Source organism: Aphelocoma coerulescens, unplaced genomic scaffold, assembly GCF_041296385.1.
Source record: "Aphelocoma coerulescens isolate FSJ_1873_10779 unplaced genomic scaffold, UR_Acoe_1.0 HiC_scaffold_73, whole genome shotgun sequence".
In the NCBI taxonomy this organism is placed as follows: domain Eukaryota; kingdom Metazoa; phylum Chordata; class Aves; order Passeriformes; family Corvidae; genus Aphelocoma; species Aphelocoma coerulescens.
The window spans coordinates 145000-162549 of NW_027184060.1; the positions used below are offsets into that span (position 1 = coordinate 145000).

Genomic DNA, 17550 nt, shown 5'->3' on the forward strand with positions numbered 1-17550 from the left:
CTGACCTGTCAGCCTCACCTCTGTATGTGGGAACATCATGGAGCAGATCCTCCCAGAAGCTCTGCTAAGGCACATGGAGCACAGGGAAGTGATTCAAGACATCCAGTACAGCTTCTCCAAGTTCTGTTTAGCCAACCTAGCGGCCTTCCCTTGTCCACTGGAGTCACTTCATCGTGGAAGGGCTATGAATATTGTCTGTCTGGACTTCTGTAAGGCCTTTGATAAAGTCCCCCCCAACATCCTTCTCTGATAATTGCACAGGTAAAATTAGACAAAGGCATCAATGAAGAAAAGTAGTGCACATATGCATAAATAAAAAAGAATTCAAAAATTCAGATTCAATTTGCCTTTTGAAAAGGAAGGCAAGGAGCATAAGCAGGGGTAGGAACCCTGCACAGAAGGGCTCTGAGAGGGCCTTACTTCACCTCTGCCCAAAGAGGCCACAGCAAATCTGGTAACCATAAAACACTTTTGAGTTCTGTAGCATCCCTGCCACTCACTAGGGCCTTGGGAGACATCTCTGACTCTGATGTAAAATACTGTCTGGAGCTTACCCTTCTTCACACATCAGCAGCTCAGAAGCACTCAAAATGCAACCATGTTTAAGAAATTATTCATAAATAAAATAGAGAACAAGACATTGAACACTGTTATTGTACAGCAGCATCTTGAATACTGGCTGAAGTTCCAATTCTGCAAGCCTTCCTTCCCAAGAGGATACACTAAAACAGGAAAAATTACAGAGGGGATAAAATGTTGATTGAAAGCACAGAGCAGCTTCAGGAACAGAAGCAGTAAAAAGTTTCCACTTGAAAAAACGAGATCATTAAAGAGAAAAATCCTAGGAGATATGAAGGAAAATACAAAAATAAAGGGATAAATGAACCAATGAAACTGGGCAGGTGGATTGAACAACATGTTTATACAATATGTATACCTACAATACCTACAATATGTAGGTAAGCTCAGAATCCCCTTGCTATGTCTAAGAACTCCACAAACAGCTGGTCTCAGGATACTGGTCACACTTTGAAATGCAAACCTATTATGGCTATTATACAGAATCCAGCTGGACATCAGGAAGTCCCTTAGCTGAAAGGAATTGCTGAAGACTGGAAGAGTATTCCAGAGAACTGCTGCTATGCATGTTACATTCTTTTCTTCTCTAGACGAATGGCTTTCAACAGAGATTGATTAACAGGCTAAGTAGACCTTTGGTCTACAAACTACTCTAGAAAAAGCTTTGGGATGCTTCTTGTTGACTTACTAAGCAAAATTATATTCAATTATCCCAAACACTAAAAATCCTCCAAAAATGTTACAACATCAGTAACACAGTAAGAGAAAAAAAATCTAAACTAAACAAAATATGTGCCCCAGAATCCAAACCCCGGGAGTTGAATCTGCACTCACATGGAACCCTGAGGTAGTGTCATCTGTCAGTATCTGAACAAGATACAGAAAGACATAAGCAGAAGTGCTTGCTCTGAAGTCCATTACACTGACAGAAAAACCTTGTTCTTTCCTAGACCACAGACACTGCCACAAATCCTTGTGTTCCATCCAAGGCTCTTGGATGCATCTTGGTCAGCTGCTCCATAAGTTGAAATTGTGCAAGTAGACAGCCCCAAGAAGGAACTAAAAGAAGGGTAAGCCTCAAGCTCCTTTGGACACAAACTAGGCCTGATGTCACCACCTCCAACCACACCCCGTGGCCTCCCTGGAGTATCTTCAGTGCCTTCAAGGCTTTCCATGCTCACAAACCCAGGTTTTGGGAGAAAAAAAGAAAGGCGGAATCTTCTTTTAAAGCAGTAGCTTGACTGTTTTTGGATCCTATGTCTTGAGGGAAGTCTATTATCTCCTGTCCCAGCAACCCAACCTATTCCAAGCAAACAACGGAACGACAGTGTTTGGGATCCCTTCTGGCCAGACTGTGGTGGCATCCTTAAATCTCTCCTCTGTAATCAGCTTGAAAGAGAGACAGAGGTAATAGTAGTGAATATAAAATTATGCAATAACCTACTCTTCCACTACACACAGTTCTCAAAGCAAGTTTGGTCTGAGAGAAGCAACATCTGACCATCAGCATGGACAGGGAAGCTTCAGTAATGAGCTAGATGTCAAGTGAACACAGCAAATCAGACAAAAAATTAAAAGTTGCATTTGCAAAGTCATACTTAAAATGTGGCCATATGACAAGCCAGACACCCTGAGAACACTCCAAGTACAATACAAGCATCTCAATGGACTGGAAGGAATTTGGTAGAAGAAACTCTGAAGCTGAAGAAGAATTCAACTCTACTGCTATGAACTGTAAAAACAGAGAGAAACCCAGAAAACCGGGTATTTTTTCCTCATCTATTGCAGAAGACAAACAAAAAGTTAAAATCAATTTAGTAGAATTGGTCATTGAAGTGACTGGTAAGGGACAACTCAGTTGTCCAAACAAATGATGAGGGAGGTGATCCAAGGGAAAACACCATCACTTTACATGCACAACTTTCTACAACAAGGTATTTGTAAAATCTCTTACAGCTATCAAAAGTCTAAAGAACAGGAATCAACTGGATTCTCATTACCTACCAAGTGAAGATACTTCTTACAAGGATACCTTAATCAAAAGAGAGAAATATCATCTTGCAGAACACAAGAGGTGAACCAAATTACCAGTTACTACTGTTGCTCTCTTCTGGAGTTTGCTTTAAAAGCCAAGCAAGAAGAGCACTTGCTATCCCGAGACAAGAGAAACAACCCTAAAGACCACGTGATGCCAATGGCCATGCAAAATATACTATCCAAAATAAATGCCAAGACTGCTGGCCTGAGGCTTTGAAGGGGAAAAACAGTCCTAACAGGAACATCCCAGTAGGGCTGGGTGGGATTCACCTCACTGCACTTCAGGGGTTTTATGGCTGACCTAGTTACCAGAGGGGTTTTTCATGGTTGACAAAAGCTGAGCTAAGCGAGTCCACAAACACCAGTGCACAGGTCGTCTGGCCACATGCAGGCCTATGGTATTGGCCGTGCTTCAATAGGCTTTACACCGACTCACCCAAATGCAGATGCCTACACTACTCCTATTTCATATTTGGACAGTTGTTTTAGGGCAAAGTCCAAAAATATCTCCGATAGCTGACTTTAAAAAGAGGGCCCAGCATAGAAAATGAGTATCCAGTGATATAGCAAAGTTTACAGAGAAAACATGAAATACTTTATCATAAATCAACTAACTAGTCAGGAAAAAAAAAGACAAGGGAAGGAAACACTTAAGTCCTTTTATAACCACTAGTTGCAAATGAAGAGAAATGAGAGACTTACACAGTAGGCCTGTAGTGGCACCGACAGATTAAAACCTATTTTATGGCTGACAACATTGATAAAAAGGTGATGTACATAATGACCTGCTCAGGAAAAATCTGTAATTCCCAAATCTTATCTATTAAAATAGGTACCAAAATTAAATTAGAAGCAAAAATTGATTTTTGCCACCACATATATTAATTTTAAAATGAAGTTTCTACTGCTAAACAGTATTTGATTACAAAAATTCCCATGGGAATTGAAATAACGGCTACTACTTGGCTTCAGGAACTGGTTCATTATGCCAGTTCTCTGTGAAGCAAACTGAACAGCAGTTTTTAAAAATTTAATCAGTACAAGGTCTTTTCCCAGCACATTTGCATTGTAGCATCATGTATTTTCAAGGCAACACTGCTTCCATATTCCCAAACTGCTCAGGGCCACCCTTTCCCTTTTCTTCCATTTCTCCCATCAGTCGTGCAGTGAACCAGACTACAAAAATGATGAATTAACCCTCCTTGGATGGATCAATTTTAATCTAGATCATTTTCTCAATCCAGTTTACCAAGCAGCTGCACACACGCATGTCCACGTAAGGGGAGGTACAACAGGACAAAGCAGGCACAGCCATCTGTTTGAGCCTCAAATCACATGATATTCATCTTACACCTACAAATATACTTGTGTATATACTGCTGGAATTATGTGCTCTGACCAGCTCTACCAACAAGCTGAAAGATTTTCCCTGTGACAAGCCAGTATCTTCTCACTGATCTGCTTCCAAAAGGCATTTTAAGAAGCATCATTTGTATAATTTCCACAGCAAATATATATAAAAAAAAGGAATCCTCACCTTTTATTGAACTCCTCAAGTTCTGCTCTCAGTTTTCCTATTTCAATTTGTAATCTAGCCCTCTCTTTGGCAGTTTCATCCAGAACTCTTCGAGCATCAGCCAGTTCAGACTCATAGAGACTCTTGATTCCGCTCACCTAAGGGGAAAAAAGAAATGAGAACATCCCAACGACTATCAAAGAACTGAAACATAGGACCAGGTTACCCATAAGTTTCTTTGAAAAATGGTGTACGATATGATTTCTGCCATTTAAGAACAATCTATATTGAACATTTTCAATTAACGAGCAGTCCCAAAGATTTAGTTTTTATTACTATTGCAACAAAACATGCTATGTTTGAAATGTGCAAGCCTTCCCAAGAGATAAGCTGAACTAGATCAGTGCACCCTACAATCTTAGCTTCAATTATTTGCCCTCATTCCCAATACTGATGCTTTGAGAGATTGTTTTAAACACTTGAGGACAGTTTGTGGACTATGAGGCCAAGGGCCCATTTTGATTCTGCTGCTCTTGCACTACAAAGCTATGAAGAATCTGAAACCAGATGAACTAGAGAAATGGGATATGTTCAGAAATGAGCTTCCACTCTTGTTCTCTACCTCAGAGGATGAAGAACTACAGACTTCTCCCTGTCCCAAAATAATATATAATCAGTGATACAGACTGTATGAGGCACCTCAAAGTCTTCTATACCTTTATATTTTTTAGAACACAAGATTATTTGAAAGGTGTATCAGCTAAAATGTACAGACCATGTAAAATTGCTGCTTTTGCTTCTGTGAAAAGATACCAGAACAACTTTCACAGAATCAGAGAATATGCTGAGTTAGGCCTGTCAGGAGCATCGAGTCCAACTCTTGGCCCTGCACAGGGCACCCCAACAATACCACACTGTGCCTGAGAGTGTTGTCCAAATGCTCCTTGAGCTCTGGCAACCTTGTGAGCACTTTCCTGGGGAGCCTGTCCAGTGCCCAACCACCTCCTGGGAAAAAACTTTCTCCTGATATCCAGCCTAAACCTTCACTGACTCAGCTTCATGCTGTTTCCTCAAGCTCTGTCATTGGTCACAAGACTGTACAGACTGGTACCTGCCCCTCATGAGGAGGGTGAAGATGGCATTGAGGTGTCCCCCCAGTCTCCCCTTCTCCAGGCTGAACAAACTGAGTGCCCTCAGCAGCTCCTTTAGACCCTTCCCCATCCTTCTGGCCCTTCTTTGGACACTCTATTAGCTTGTCTTTTTTATACTGTGGTGCCCCTCCCTCGCCTGGCTGTGCCTGATGTCCCCCAGGACACGGTTGGCTCTCCTGGCTCCAGGGCACTGCTGACTCGGATCCAACTTGCCGTTGACCAGGACCCCCAGGTCCCTTTCTGTAGCTCCTCTTCAGCCTCTTGTTCCCCAGTCCATCCACACAGCCATGGCTGCCCTGTCCCAGGGGCAGTATCTGGCACTTGCCCTTGTTAAACTTCACATGGTTGGTGATTTCCCATCTATCTGATTTGTTGATGTTTCTCTGGAGGGCCTCTCTGCCCTTACAGGAGTTGACAGCTCCTTCCAATTTAGTGTCATTGGCAAACTTTCTTAGTATTCCTTTGAGTCCTGCATCCAAGGGTCATTGATAAAGATGTTGAAGAGAACTGGGCTGAGGTTGGAACCCTATGGAACCCCACTAGTGACCAATGCCAGCCTGACATCACCCCAGTCACTATAACCTTTTGTGCTCAATGCCTGAGCCAGCTGCTCACCCACAATGTGACACGGCTATCCAGCTGTATACTGGACATTTAGTCAGGTGGATCCTGTCTCTCTGAAGCAGTTGTGAATCCTGAAAGACAGTTCCATAGTCACAGAATTACAGAACGGGTTGGGTTGGAAGAGACCTTAAAGCCCATCTCATTCCACCCCCTGCCATGTGCAGGGACACCTTCCACTATCCCAGGTTGTTCCAAGCCCCAATCTGACCTGAACAATTCCAGGAATGGGGCAGCCACAGCTTCTATGGGCAACCTGTGCCAGGGCCTCACCACCCTCACAGGGAAGAATTTGTTCCTAATACCCCACATAACCCTGCCCTCTGGCAGTGGAAGCCATTCCCACTTGTCTTGTTATTCGAGATCCTTGTCCAAAGTCCCTCTCCAGCCCTCTTGGAGCTCCTTCAGGCACTGGAAGGGGCTCTAAAGTCTCCCCAGAGCCTTCTCTTCTCTAGACTGAAGAATCCCTACTCTCTCTACCCATCTCCATAGCAGAGATGTTCCAGGTATTGAAGCATCTCTGCAATGTCCCCTGGACTCCCTCCAGCAGCTCCACGACCTTCTGATGGTGCTCCCCAGGGCTGGGGCAGCCCTGCAGGTGGGGTCTCACCTGAACAGGTCAGAGGTGCAGAATCGCTCCCTCCCCTGCTGCCCACGCTGGGGGCTCAGCCCAGCAGAGGGGGGGTTTCTGGGGGTCAGTGCTTATGGCTGGGGCAGGTTGAGCTTCTCACCCACCACCACCCCTAAGTCCTTCACTCCAAAGCTACTCTCAATCCATTCTCCACCCAGCCTCTATTTGTGCTTGGGGTTTGTTGTAGAATCCAAAACCCTGTTGCCTCCAGCAGTTGTGCAATCCAGAGCTGCTCTGCAGGATCTGCTCAGCTATCCTCAAGCCCTTCACTCTCCCCACACCACCTGGGCCCTGATGCCACTGACAATCACTGTCTTGGTTTGAAAGACAGGTGCCTGCCAACGAAGGCAGGAGCTTCCCTTGGAATACAAAATGTGACCCCCTTCCTTCCAAATGATTGTAACTTTGAAATTAAGGGGCTTTCAGGCAAAGATCCGGGGAAAGGAGTAAGCGTTCTTTGCTAGTATATCTAGATCTGTACAAGGAGATGAACCAAGAGCAGCGGCAGCACCGACGAGCAGCAGCAGAGCCCAGCGCCAGCCGCTCCCGGCTGCCGGCGCCTTCCCCTCGGCGCAGCTCCGCTCGCGGCCGCCAGGGGCGCTGGTGGCTCCCGGCCGGGCAGGGCGGGGGCGCCGATTCCCCCGCGCCTGCAGGGGGCGCTGTGGCGCGAGCGCGGCCGCCTCTCCACACGGCAATGGCGGCTGAGGCGGCGGCACAGGGAGAGAAGGGGCTTTCCTTTACAGACTCGCTGGGGCGGCCGGGCTCAGCGGCACTCGGGAAGCGGAATGGACTGCAGCAGGAACCTCGCAGCAGCAGGCTGGAACGGCAGAGGCGGGCACACGCGGGTGGCAAACAAAGTGTAGCAAAAAATCTGGAGCTGTGCCAGGAACTGCAGTGGTCAGGCAGACCCAGGGTGTCATGTTAAATCATCGCAAAACGCAGGAAGCACCAGCAGAAGGCAGCGAGGCTGGGTAGAAGCAGCCGGGAGATGCTCCCTTGGAGGGGCTCAGGGCCCCGGGTTTTCCCCTGAGGCACCCACGTAGATGGTGAGGGCCCTTCCCAGGGAGGTGAGGCATTGATAAGGTCCCAGTGCAAAGGCTGCTCTTACGAGCAAAGGCTCACCCACAGTAAGGAGAAAGCAGTGCAAGACAGAGCTCTGCAGTGGCAGTGAATTCTCCCCGCAGTAGCAGCAGCCCAGCCATCTCCCCTCTGATCCCAAGAGTGAGCAAGGAGCTGAGCCCAGCCCCTGATCCCCAGCCAAAACCTCGCGGTATCTCTGCATTTCCCAAGAGAAAGCCCCCCAGCTTAGAGACTCCAGCCAGCTGCACCCCTTCCGCCCATCTTGGCCACATCTTTTGTCTCTCAGGTATTTATCATTCTGGTCTCTTAGGAAACAAATGGGAGAAAAATTCCCTAAGAGAGAGAGAGAGAGAAAGAAAAAAAAAAAAAAAAAGACAAGTCCTAACCTCCAACAACCAGCCAGAGCCATGTAGTTATGTTTGATACTCTTCAGGTCCCTCTTGTCACTAGCACTGGTCCCTTTGTGGAAAAGCAGAAAGGATAAAATCCATATGGGCCATGTGAGCCTCAGCAGCCTCTCTACAATGTCCAGAACACAAGCCCTGGGAAGCAGCAATGAACCTTCCCAGGTGACAGGTTCAGCCAGCAAATGGGTCCCTCCACTGTGAAAATGTAAACCCCATCTGAAGATGATGGAAAAAATAGAACTAAAACCTGAAAATGGAGTTCAGCAGAAAACAGAAGGACATGCTGCAGCCCAATCCACTTCATGTCCATGTGCACCCAAACATAACTCTTCCTGCAGAGACCAACCTCAACACCCATATTGCATTACAAATGTTGCTTTCACTTTTCCCCCCCTCTTTTGCTCTCACGTACCTGTGCCGGGAGCATTCAAAGCTCACTAGGCAGTGGGTCAATGGCAGACACACCAACACAGACGCTCCCAAAGCAACTGCTTGAGAAAAGCTGCAAGATGTCACTCAGTGAAGACTTGAAACACGTCAAGAAGGCACTGAACCAACGTGCTAGGCAAGAAACATGCTCCAGCCAATCACAAGTGACTCCAGACAAATTTGGTGATGAAACATTAATCTCATTAGCACACATTAATGTGTAAAACAGAAGTATATTCCCACCAGGTGTGGCTCAGTATGGTCTTATTTAGCCAGTTATAGATTGACAAAGGACTGCCAGTCAGCTATGGCTCAGACTCTCCAAGAATATCAGTCAAGCTCTCAAGAACAACGAAGATGTGCATGTCACCTCCCAGATGATGTCTACAGTGCCAGAAAACCATTTAACCCAGTATTTTAGAGGCTGCAACTTGAGTGACCCAACATCCAGAGCAGCATCTGAGCATGTATTTTGCAGGTGGCAACTAGGCAACATCAGACCCTAATATCCTGGTCATGACAGTAGTTCTGGTCACCACACATGGTGCACACTAAAGGGCACGGTAGCGCCAACACTGGCAGGTAAGAGGAAACCAGGTGAGATTGCAGCCACCTGCACTCACACCCACAGAGCTGGGAAGACACAGGCAAGGAGGGAACCCCCATAGATACTGCTTTTGTCACAAGGGCAATTGCTGTCAGCAGCTGACATTCCCAGGGATCTTATTTTTCTCTCTAATTCTCCTTTCAGAGGGTGAGCACAGTGGGGTGTCCTCGGAACAGTGCAGTAATCCCTCCCATCCCCACCAAAACATCTGTTCTGGAAGGCTGCAACCATAAGCACTGCAGGAGAGGACAGGGAGTTAGTAAAAGGGAATTGAGGAGAGCTCTAGGACTCTCCTCTTAGCTCTCCCAGTATCTCCCGTCCCAGCCTCACAAATCAGGTTATTGCAACAGTGACCCCAACAGTGAGAACAGCATCAATCATGTACTAGGGATGTAGAAAAACAAGGGGATGAATTCAATTTCTCTTCTATCACAGGCCAACCTACACAAGGGCAGCAACCTACACAAGGTTCCCCCAGCTACATCTGCAAACTTTTTTTGCATTTGTCTGAGGGCTTACTGCATACACTTTTTATTTGTCTAGGCACCTATTGCATACAAGTAAAGCAGCATTGGACAGGGTAGGAAAAAGGCTATAATTGATAAAGAACTAAAGATGAATCAACTGCAAAACTCCTTTTCTCTGCTATTAAGAGATGGCAGCCCTGTGTTCATCAAAAAGAACAGGAATAATATTGTTGAAAGGCCATGCTGAGACTGCCACACGGAACAGCAAACGGCTGCTTTCTGCAATCTTGTTCAAATTGGTGATTGAAACAAGGAGAAAGAACATCCTGATCAGCCAATGATTAAAGAATCTTTGGCAGAACAGTGACTACAGTCTTTGCCTGAGCAGCATCAGTAGAACTTCTCTCATCTAGAAGACACTACCCTAAACCAGAGCTTTGAGCACAGATCAAAACTGTTCCCATGCATGTAGGGTGGGGGCAGGGAGTGTCAGGAACAGTCACCCGTTACTCAGGACATGTCACGTCAGTCAATAATGGTCTTACCCAGCTCAAGTATGGTCCCCGTGAGATACTGGAGTGACAAGCAAAGGACAAACATCTCTCTCATGGTACCATGGTTCTGTCTACTGCTAGCTATAGCTATCCTCAGCCTTGAGAAATTCACTTTCGATCATGGACCCCATCATCTGCTCTCTAGGCAAAAGTCTCAGGTAGTAACCAAGAGCCCATTGGTGTGCAGTCCCTCCTGCCTGCCTCCCACAGCGTGCATGATACCACCTACCCCAGTGGCAGATTATGTTTTCTGCCATTACCAAAGATAAGCCAAAAAATATAGAATATTCAGTCAGCTTTTATAAATAATAAATAAGATCAGACTCAAATTTACACATAGCTGAGGACAAGCAATGGGAATTTTCATCTTGAACACTGTGGAAAAAGAAAATGGTCTCCTATAAGCATGTAGAGCTTAGACGCTTGTGTATATAAAGATATAATATCGTAGAGAGAACTGTATGCGAATTTCACTGCACTATGTTCAGCTGTGCTTCTACACAGAAGTTAGAGCTGCTTTGGGGTTTGTTGGGAGGGAGTTGTGGGATTTGGAGGGTTTATTTTTAATTAATATCTTATTTCACACTAAGCCTAATCATTTTATGAATGCAAATTCCAATGGTTAATAAGAAAACTGAATTGTCAGCAGAAAATCCAGTTTACTAGGTTGGTCCCAAAAGTGAAAGGACAGTATTCTCCCATTCCAGTAAAACCAAAATCTGGCAGCTATGTGAAGTTTTACTGCTTCCACAGTCTTAAACCAATGTCCGCTATCCAGCACTAAAACAATAAAACTACAAAGTTTCATTTTGTGGATATATGTAAAGAATAAATAAACCTTCCTAAAGGGATGGGGAAAGTATTTAATAAAGGTGGTCCAGTGACAAGCCAAACCGTCAGTGTCAAAGAAGAGCTTGATGAAACCGATGAAGTTTGTTAGAATGTGTCTAAGGATTAAGACCTTTTTGAAGTCTGGATGAAAATACCTGAGAAGGAAAGCTCAAGGGCAAAGAAACCAAAAGGTTCCTATCAAAATTCTCAAGTTTATTTTCCAGTTACTGCATCAGAATACTTTTCGGAGTTGCTAACACACAGAACTGCTGTTAGGAGCTGGTTTATGCTCACGTTAAAAGTCTAATGAGATTATATCTACGTTGTCTGCTTGCCCTCTTACTCTTGCTACATGTGTACTGTCAATAGAATTACATTCTGCCTCTTGCATTTCAAAGGGATACTCCTTCTAGCCTCCAGCGATATACAGCTTAGAAGTTCCGTAAATTAGATGTGGTTATTTTGTTTATAGCATGATTTCACACGGCAAGTGATGTTTCACGCTTAGAAATAGCTAGTGATTTGAAAGCGTGGAAGTTACAATGTATCATTAAGTGACACAAAAGGACTTTAAAGGTACTTCGGTTTTGGGCATACATGCACTGATGGCAGGTACTCCAACCACTCCCCAGATAAGACATTATCGTATCTGCTCTGCTTAAACTAAATTAAATCAAACCTTCCTCCCACCACCCCAAGCATCATCAAATCAACATCTTAAGGGGTAAAAAAGGAAAACCAAAAAAAAATTAAAAGCTACACAGTGGCACAGCAATCCACCACATCCCAGAAGTTACAGTCCAGCATGTTTACTGATAGGCTTTCCACAGCAGTTTGACATCATCTCAGCGCTGGGACACCGCACCTTGCTGAGGGGGTTTGGTCTTGCACAGGACGGGACCATCCCCAGTGTGCCACCGACTACATCCTTCCGCCATAAGGGAAGGAGAGTCCTGGGGGCGGCAGACACCACAGAATAGGGAAAAGCAAGGCTTAGGAAAAAGAATCATCCAGTTTTGCTTCCAAGATTCCAGGAAACAAATCAGTGTCGCTTACAAGGATTTGATTCCGAGTATTTATGGGGTCTGTAAAAGATTTCCTACGGCGAGAGGCAAAGGCAGTCTAAACCCTTTCTACATCTTCCATCCCATCGCATCAGCCGTCAAGAGAGAAGCCGTAGGGGACACCGAACACCCCGGTACCAGGGTACGCGCGTGCTGTGGGCGCGGGGCATCGGAGGGCTCGGACCGCCCACGGTCCCGGCCGAGCCCCGCCCGCGGCCGAGGGACCCGCGGCGGCTCCACGCTGCAGCCCGGCCGGCCCGGGAGCCGGCAACACCGCCCGCAGCGCAGCGTCCGCCCCGCTCCGCTCCCGCCACGGGCTCCTGCCGGTGCCGAATCCCGGCCTGAGCCACCTTGAATGTGTCGCCAGTGGCCTCTCAGCCCGACACCGCGGCCAGAGAGCCCCGGCAGCCTCGAGGGGCCGCGCGGGCAGGCGCTGGGTCCGCACAGCCCCCGCTCCCCGCCCGGCGGGACGCGCATGGCGCGGCAGCCACACGGAGCCGCCACAACGCGCCCCGAACGCGCAGGGAACGGGCGGGAACTGGCCGGGCGAGCCCCAGGCCGCGGACCCGCCCCGGGACGGAGGCGGGGGGGGGGGGGGGGGGGCACCCCACGGGCCGTCGCTGCTCGTCCCCTACTCCGGCCGTACCTCCCGGGTGGTGACCTCCTCCTTCTCCGAGATCTTCAGCAGCAGCCGGTCGTTCTCCAGCTCCAGCGCCCGCACACGGTCAATGTAAACGGCCAGGCGGTCATTGAGCTGTCGCAGCTCCTCCTTCTCCTGCAGCCGGGAGATGCGGGTCGGCGAGAGCGGGGTCCCGCCGGGGGTGCCGCGGCTCGGAGTGCCTGACATGGCGCTGGGCTGGCGGGCGGGCGGGCAGCGACTCATTCAATCCCGCCGCACCGGGGGAGGGAGCGCTAAGATGGCGGGCGGGCAGCCCCTCCCGCCGCGGCGCCGCCTGGGACATGCAGTCCCGGCGCCAAGATGGCCGCGGGGCGGAGCGCTGCCCGCCATTTCGCGTCCTATCAGCCCCCCCTACCGCGGGGCCGGCTCGGGCAGAATCGGGCGCGGGCCCGGTTCTGAGGTGAAGAGGTTTTGGTGGCAACAGCGGAAGGGACCGGAGCGACCGACAGGACTGACCCTCATCCGCTCCCGGCGGAGCAGCAGCCCGGGTCCACATACGGGGCTCAGGCCTGTGGGGTGATCGGTTCCCTGACAGGGTGTATTTGTGTGTTTTCACTGTAGTTCCCTAAAACATTGTCCACAGCCGCCTGTGGGCTGTGTGATTTTGTTGTGCTTTGCTGTCGGCTCTGCGCAGGCCAGGGTCCAGCTCTGTGCTGAAATGGAGAAAACATGGATTGGACGTTCCCAAGGTTGATGTTTTAGGAGTGCCTAAAGAGTGATGTTTTTTGGCTATGTAGTCAAACTTTGTACAAACTAAAATCCACTGAGAAGTTTTCTCTTCCTAAATATTTGGAGTAGTATTTTTCCCAAAGTCCCCAAATTCTGTCAGTTCTTGCACATTAACTACTATAAACTGGATTACCATTCCCAAAGCTGTTCCTGGCCTTGTGCCTTTCAGCTACAAGGGAAGGCTGAGAAAAAGGAGAACTCGGTAGAACAGACTCAAAAGTCTGTCATCTGTATGAAGAGCAAAGAGAAACAGTAGCAAGAGCATTATGCAAAGATCTGGATAGAGAAAGGGGAAGACAGCAAGAAAATACAGCATATGATGTGAAAACTTATGGACCCAGGGTGAAAAAGTAGGTGTTTGGCCTCAAAATAGAACTAAAACAATCTTCATGTGAAATCCTAGTATCAAGTACACCTCAAACTGGAAAACCTTGGAATAAACCCAGGAATTCTGGATGGTCAATATCCATGTGGGCAAATAGCTGTAAGTCTCTCAATCACTGCATAAATCACAGGTTTTCACCTGAATGCATTTGTCTCAAAATGTGCATCTGATAGAAAAGGATTTGTCCCGGCTGCTGTGAGACAGCGGAGTGCCTGTCTCACCTGCTCGGGCATCACCTCTCCTGGGACAGCACTGAGCGCCCCTTCACCTCCGCCCGAGAGCGGGAATTTCCACACCCAGCTGCGGAGCTGTTGGTATCAGTGGGTTTCCCCAGGGCTGTTTATGAGTGACAGCTAAAATGGAAGCAAGATCACTCCCCGTGCGCTTTCTGAAAGGCACAACCTCCCTGCATGAGGGTCACTGCCGGCAGGGCGCTGCCAGTGAGATCTGATCATACAATGTGCGACTTGGCGTAAATCTCAGCTTTCTGACTGAATCTGGAGAAGGAAGCAGAGAGGAGACTACAAATCCCAGGGTGCTGTGGTCGCTGCTCGCAGGGAGGTCGGGTCCTGCCCCATCCGCCTCCTGCTCTTTGTTCCAGCCACACTTGGGAGTTGCAGTACAGTGCAATGCGTGTTTTGAATTTTGGCGCCCGTCTGCAAACTGTAACCCAACTGCTGCTGGACCGGCTCCAGCCCCAGCCCCTTGTCCTGCCCCTTGTCCTGCCCCACGCAGTCCGTGTCGTCTCTAACGGCACTGCCTTCCCCGGAGCAAACAAACAAACAAAAATACCCCTGAGCATCAAGCCGTGTACTTAGAGTGGACTTTTTCTCTCTTTAACATTCAATTTCCAACAGTAGCAAGTTCATGGAAGACCAGCTATAAAATCTGGTTGCGTTAAGACAGGAAAAAATATTTTAAAAACGCTGAAAGCCTCTGTATAAACATTTTTGGGTTAGGTCATTTTTACTCTTCTGATTTGATGTGATAATCTCTGCATCTGTCATATTTTTGAAATTATTTTAAGCTTTTTGCCTAATTGTGATTGATAATGTAAATCGGATGTAAATCCCCTTTGTTCATGAAGTTTAGCCCTCAGATTTTTTTAGATAATGGCTTACAAACTTTTAATGTTTCAAGAGTTTTTGTGGTTTGGGGTTTGGTTTGGGTTTTTTTTTTGCCTTCTAGTGCTACTGGGTATTTTCATAGTGCTGCTATCAATTGTATTACAGTAAACTATTTTTTTTTTCAAAATATACTTCCTGAAATATGCATCAATAATAGTGCCTGATATTTTCTACATTTTTTAAAAAGTCCTTTTCTTTAGCAGTAACCCGGACACTTGCACACTTTCATCCCTGACACCAACTTCCCCTTGTTTAACAGAATATGTATGTTCACTTTTCCAAAGAGAATGGTTTGGCAGTGAGATGGGGAGAGGAAGCACCAAGGAAGAAAGGGAAGTGCACAAGCTGAGTGCCCACTCACCAGCTGTGTTTTCCAGGGGGTGCAACGCATGTTTCAGTTGTGGTATTGGCATCTGTTCAAATACTGGTCCTCTTGGATCCCTACTATGAGAGGGATTTAGTATTGAACCAGGGTCAATATGGTTATTAATCTCTTAATATTTAGCAGTTGGTTTTTCATTAGAGACCTTGACAGGTCTTTGCTACCGTAAGCAATTTTACAATAAACCCCTTCTGTACAATAAACTCCTTCTGAGCAAGTAGAATGGATTTATCCCAAGACAGAATATTTTAGTGTTTGACAAAGGGACAATATAGGGATGTGTCAGCCTTACCTGGCTGGGAAAACAGAGGATCCTGGCAATTCCTGGGGCTGCATTCCTGGGCATTCAGATTGGGAACCTGTTCAGAGTACACTGAGGCTCCTGCCTTGCCCACTCTCCCAGAATTTCCACTTTGTGGAAAGTGGAGCAGAGGAGGAAGCTGCTGCAGGTACAAAGTCAGGAACTTGGAAGAGCCTTGGGCTCAGTATTGAAGCTCTAGCTCAAAGACACTTGCAATATATCTGACTGTCTGCGTAGGATAAGAATAAATTTTTGGGATGTCAGACACAGACAGTAGGGACAGGCTCTGTTTAGCTCTGCAGTGCTTCTACCACCAGGTAAATGAAGGAATTGCTTCCAGTACATAATAAAGACAAAGGAAAACCTTGTGTATCCTTTGATACAGAGCACCTTCTCATTTGTTGACCAGTTTCCTGTACATTTGTGTCTAACAAGTTTTCTGAGGCTATCTGGGATTTCATAACGACTCTGACATTTTCATAAATCTGGAGATACAGGCTTTCCACTGCTATTTCTTAACTGCTTTGGTTTCTCATCAGCTGCTGCCATGCTCTCCTCTTTCTCATTTTACACTCTTTTATTTGTATGTCTTTAATAGAATTATTTCTATATTTACTGTAGTCACCTAACTCCACCTCTGCATCATGTTCTTCACCTTGCTTGAACAGCCAGACAATGTTTCATTGATTGTCTCAGATATTGTCATTGATTTCAGGAAGGAACAAGGACTGAATATATATCACATAACATTTTCCTACCAGTCCAAATTAAATTTGGCCTCAACATTAGTGTTCAAAAAATTGCTAGCAATGACTCCAAGTCTGGAAGAAGCACTCATACCTCACCATGGAGTTCTGCTCCTGAATTTCATCTTTCATTGAATAAAATTGCTTCCAGCAGTGTCAGGACAGAAAGCACTAAAGCAAGTAGAGAAAATGAATGGTATGCCATGAGTCATGGATGAAACCTTCCTCATCCACTATGAGAAAGTTTGCTGAGATGTAAAAAAGAGCAAAGAGGAATGTGGCGCACAATTGTGGGGTTAAAGCAAACAGACAGCAGACTGTCTGTAGGACAAGGGGTTTTTTCAAGACAAGACATCACACTGTAATGTGTAGAGAGTGTATTTATTTCTGAATCCAGCATCTAATGTTTGACAGGAGTTTTGAACAATAATAATCTTTTGCTACAGCATTTACCTCCTTACTGAGGCAGAATTCAAGCTGTTATCACACTGAGAGAAGTGTTAACAGGTCTGGACAGAGAGAATTCTGGTCTGTGCTTGGAATTGTTCACTCTTTTGTGGCAGGAAGGCGAGTAACTTCTAAGCGTGGCCCTTTAGACTCTTGTACTGGAATGAGACCCTGGTCTCATGTGATCAGAAAGAAATGAGAATTTAATTCAGAAAACACTTCATATTTTCCCCCATCTCAACAGAAAAGGGGCAAAAGAAGATGCTGAGGGGGTCAGTGCTCAGGGCCCCCCGACTTCCCACAATTCCACTTTGTCATTTTTCTACAGAGTGATTTGCTTATAATAGCCCATGCTAAAAAGATCCCCGTCTATAACGCAGGAGCCAAAGAGAGGGTTCCTGCTCCTGCAGTACAGCTCATTCACAGGCTTCCCTAGGCACAGGAGGAGGTGTATGGTGGGATACATCAGCCTTCAGGGTAGCATCACCTACTGTGTCTCATGCCCACTGGCTCCTGAGGACTCAGGAATTCTTCCAAACTAATAGGAAAACAGATTTCTTGGTAGTTGAATACCGTGAAAGCACCACTGAAAACAGATGAGCTGGCCAGGTAGGAAAAATACCACTGCTTCCTTCTAGTCAGACTGTGGCCAGCCAGAACTGTAGGTGTGCCTGTGCAGACCAGATGCTGTTTAAAGAGATAAATAGCAACATTACACTAAGATCAAGGAAGGGATTATCTGCCTCACTTTTAATGAAATATTGGGCCAATAATCTCTAA

General features: G+C 46.6%; 1 protein-coding gene across 1 annotated transcript in view; it reads right to left on the minus strand.

The window, feature by feature from the left end:
• The window catches only part of LOC138102372 (lamin-B2), a 36937-nt gene extending 24080 nt beyond the window's left edge, over positions 1-12857 (minus strand). The window contains exons 1-2 of the mRNA XM_069000060.1: positions 12621-12857; positions 4154-4290 (exon numbers count right to left, since the gene is read on the minus strand). Of these exons, the coding sequence (XP_068856161.1) occupies positions 4154-4290; positions 12621-12857 (374 nt within the window). The remainder of the gene's footprint in view (positions 1-4153; positions 4291-12620) is intronic.
• Positions 12858-17550: the final 4693 nt, after the last annotated feature.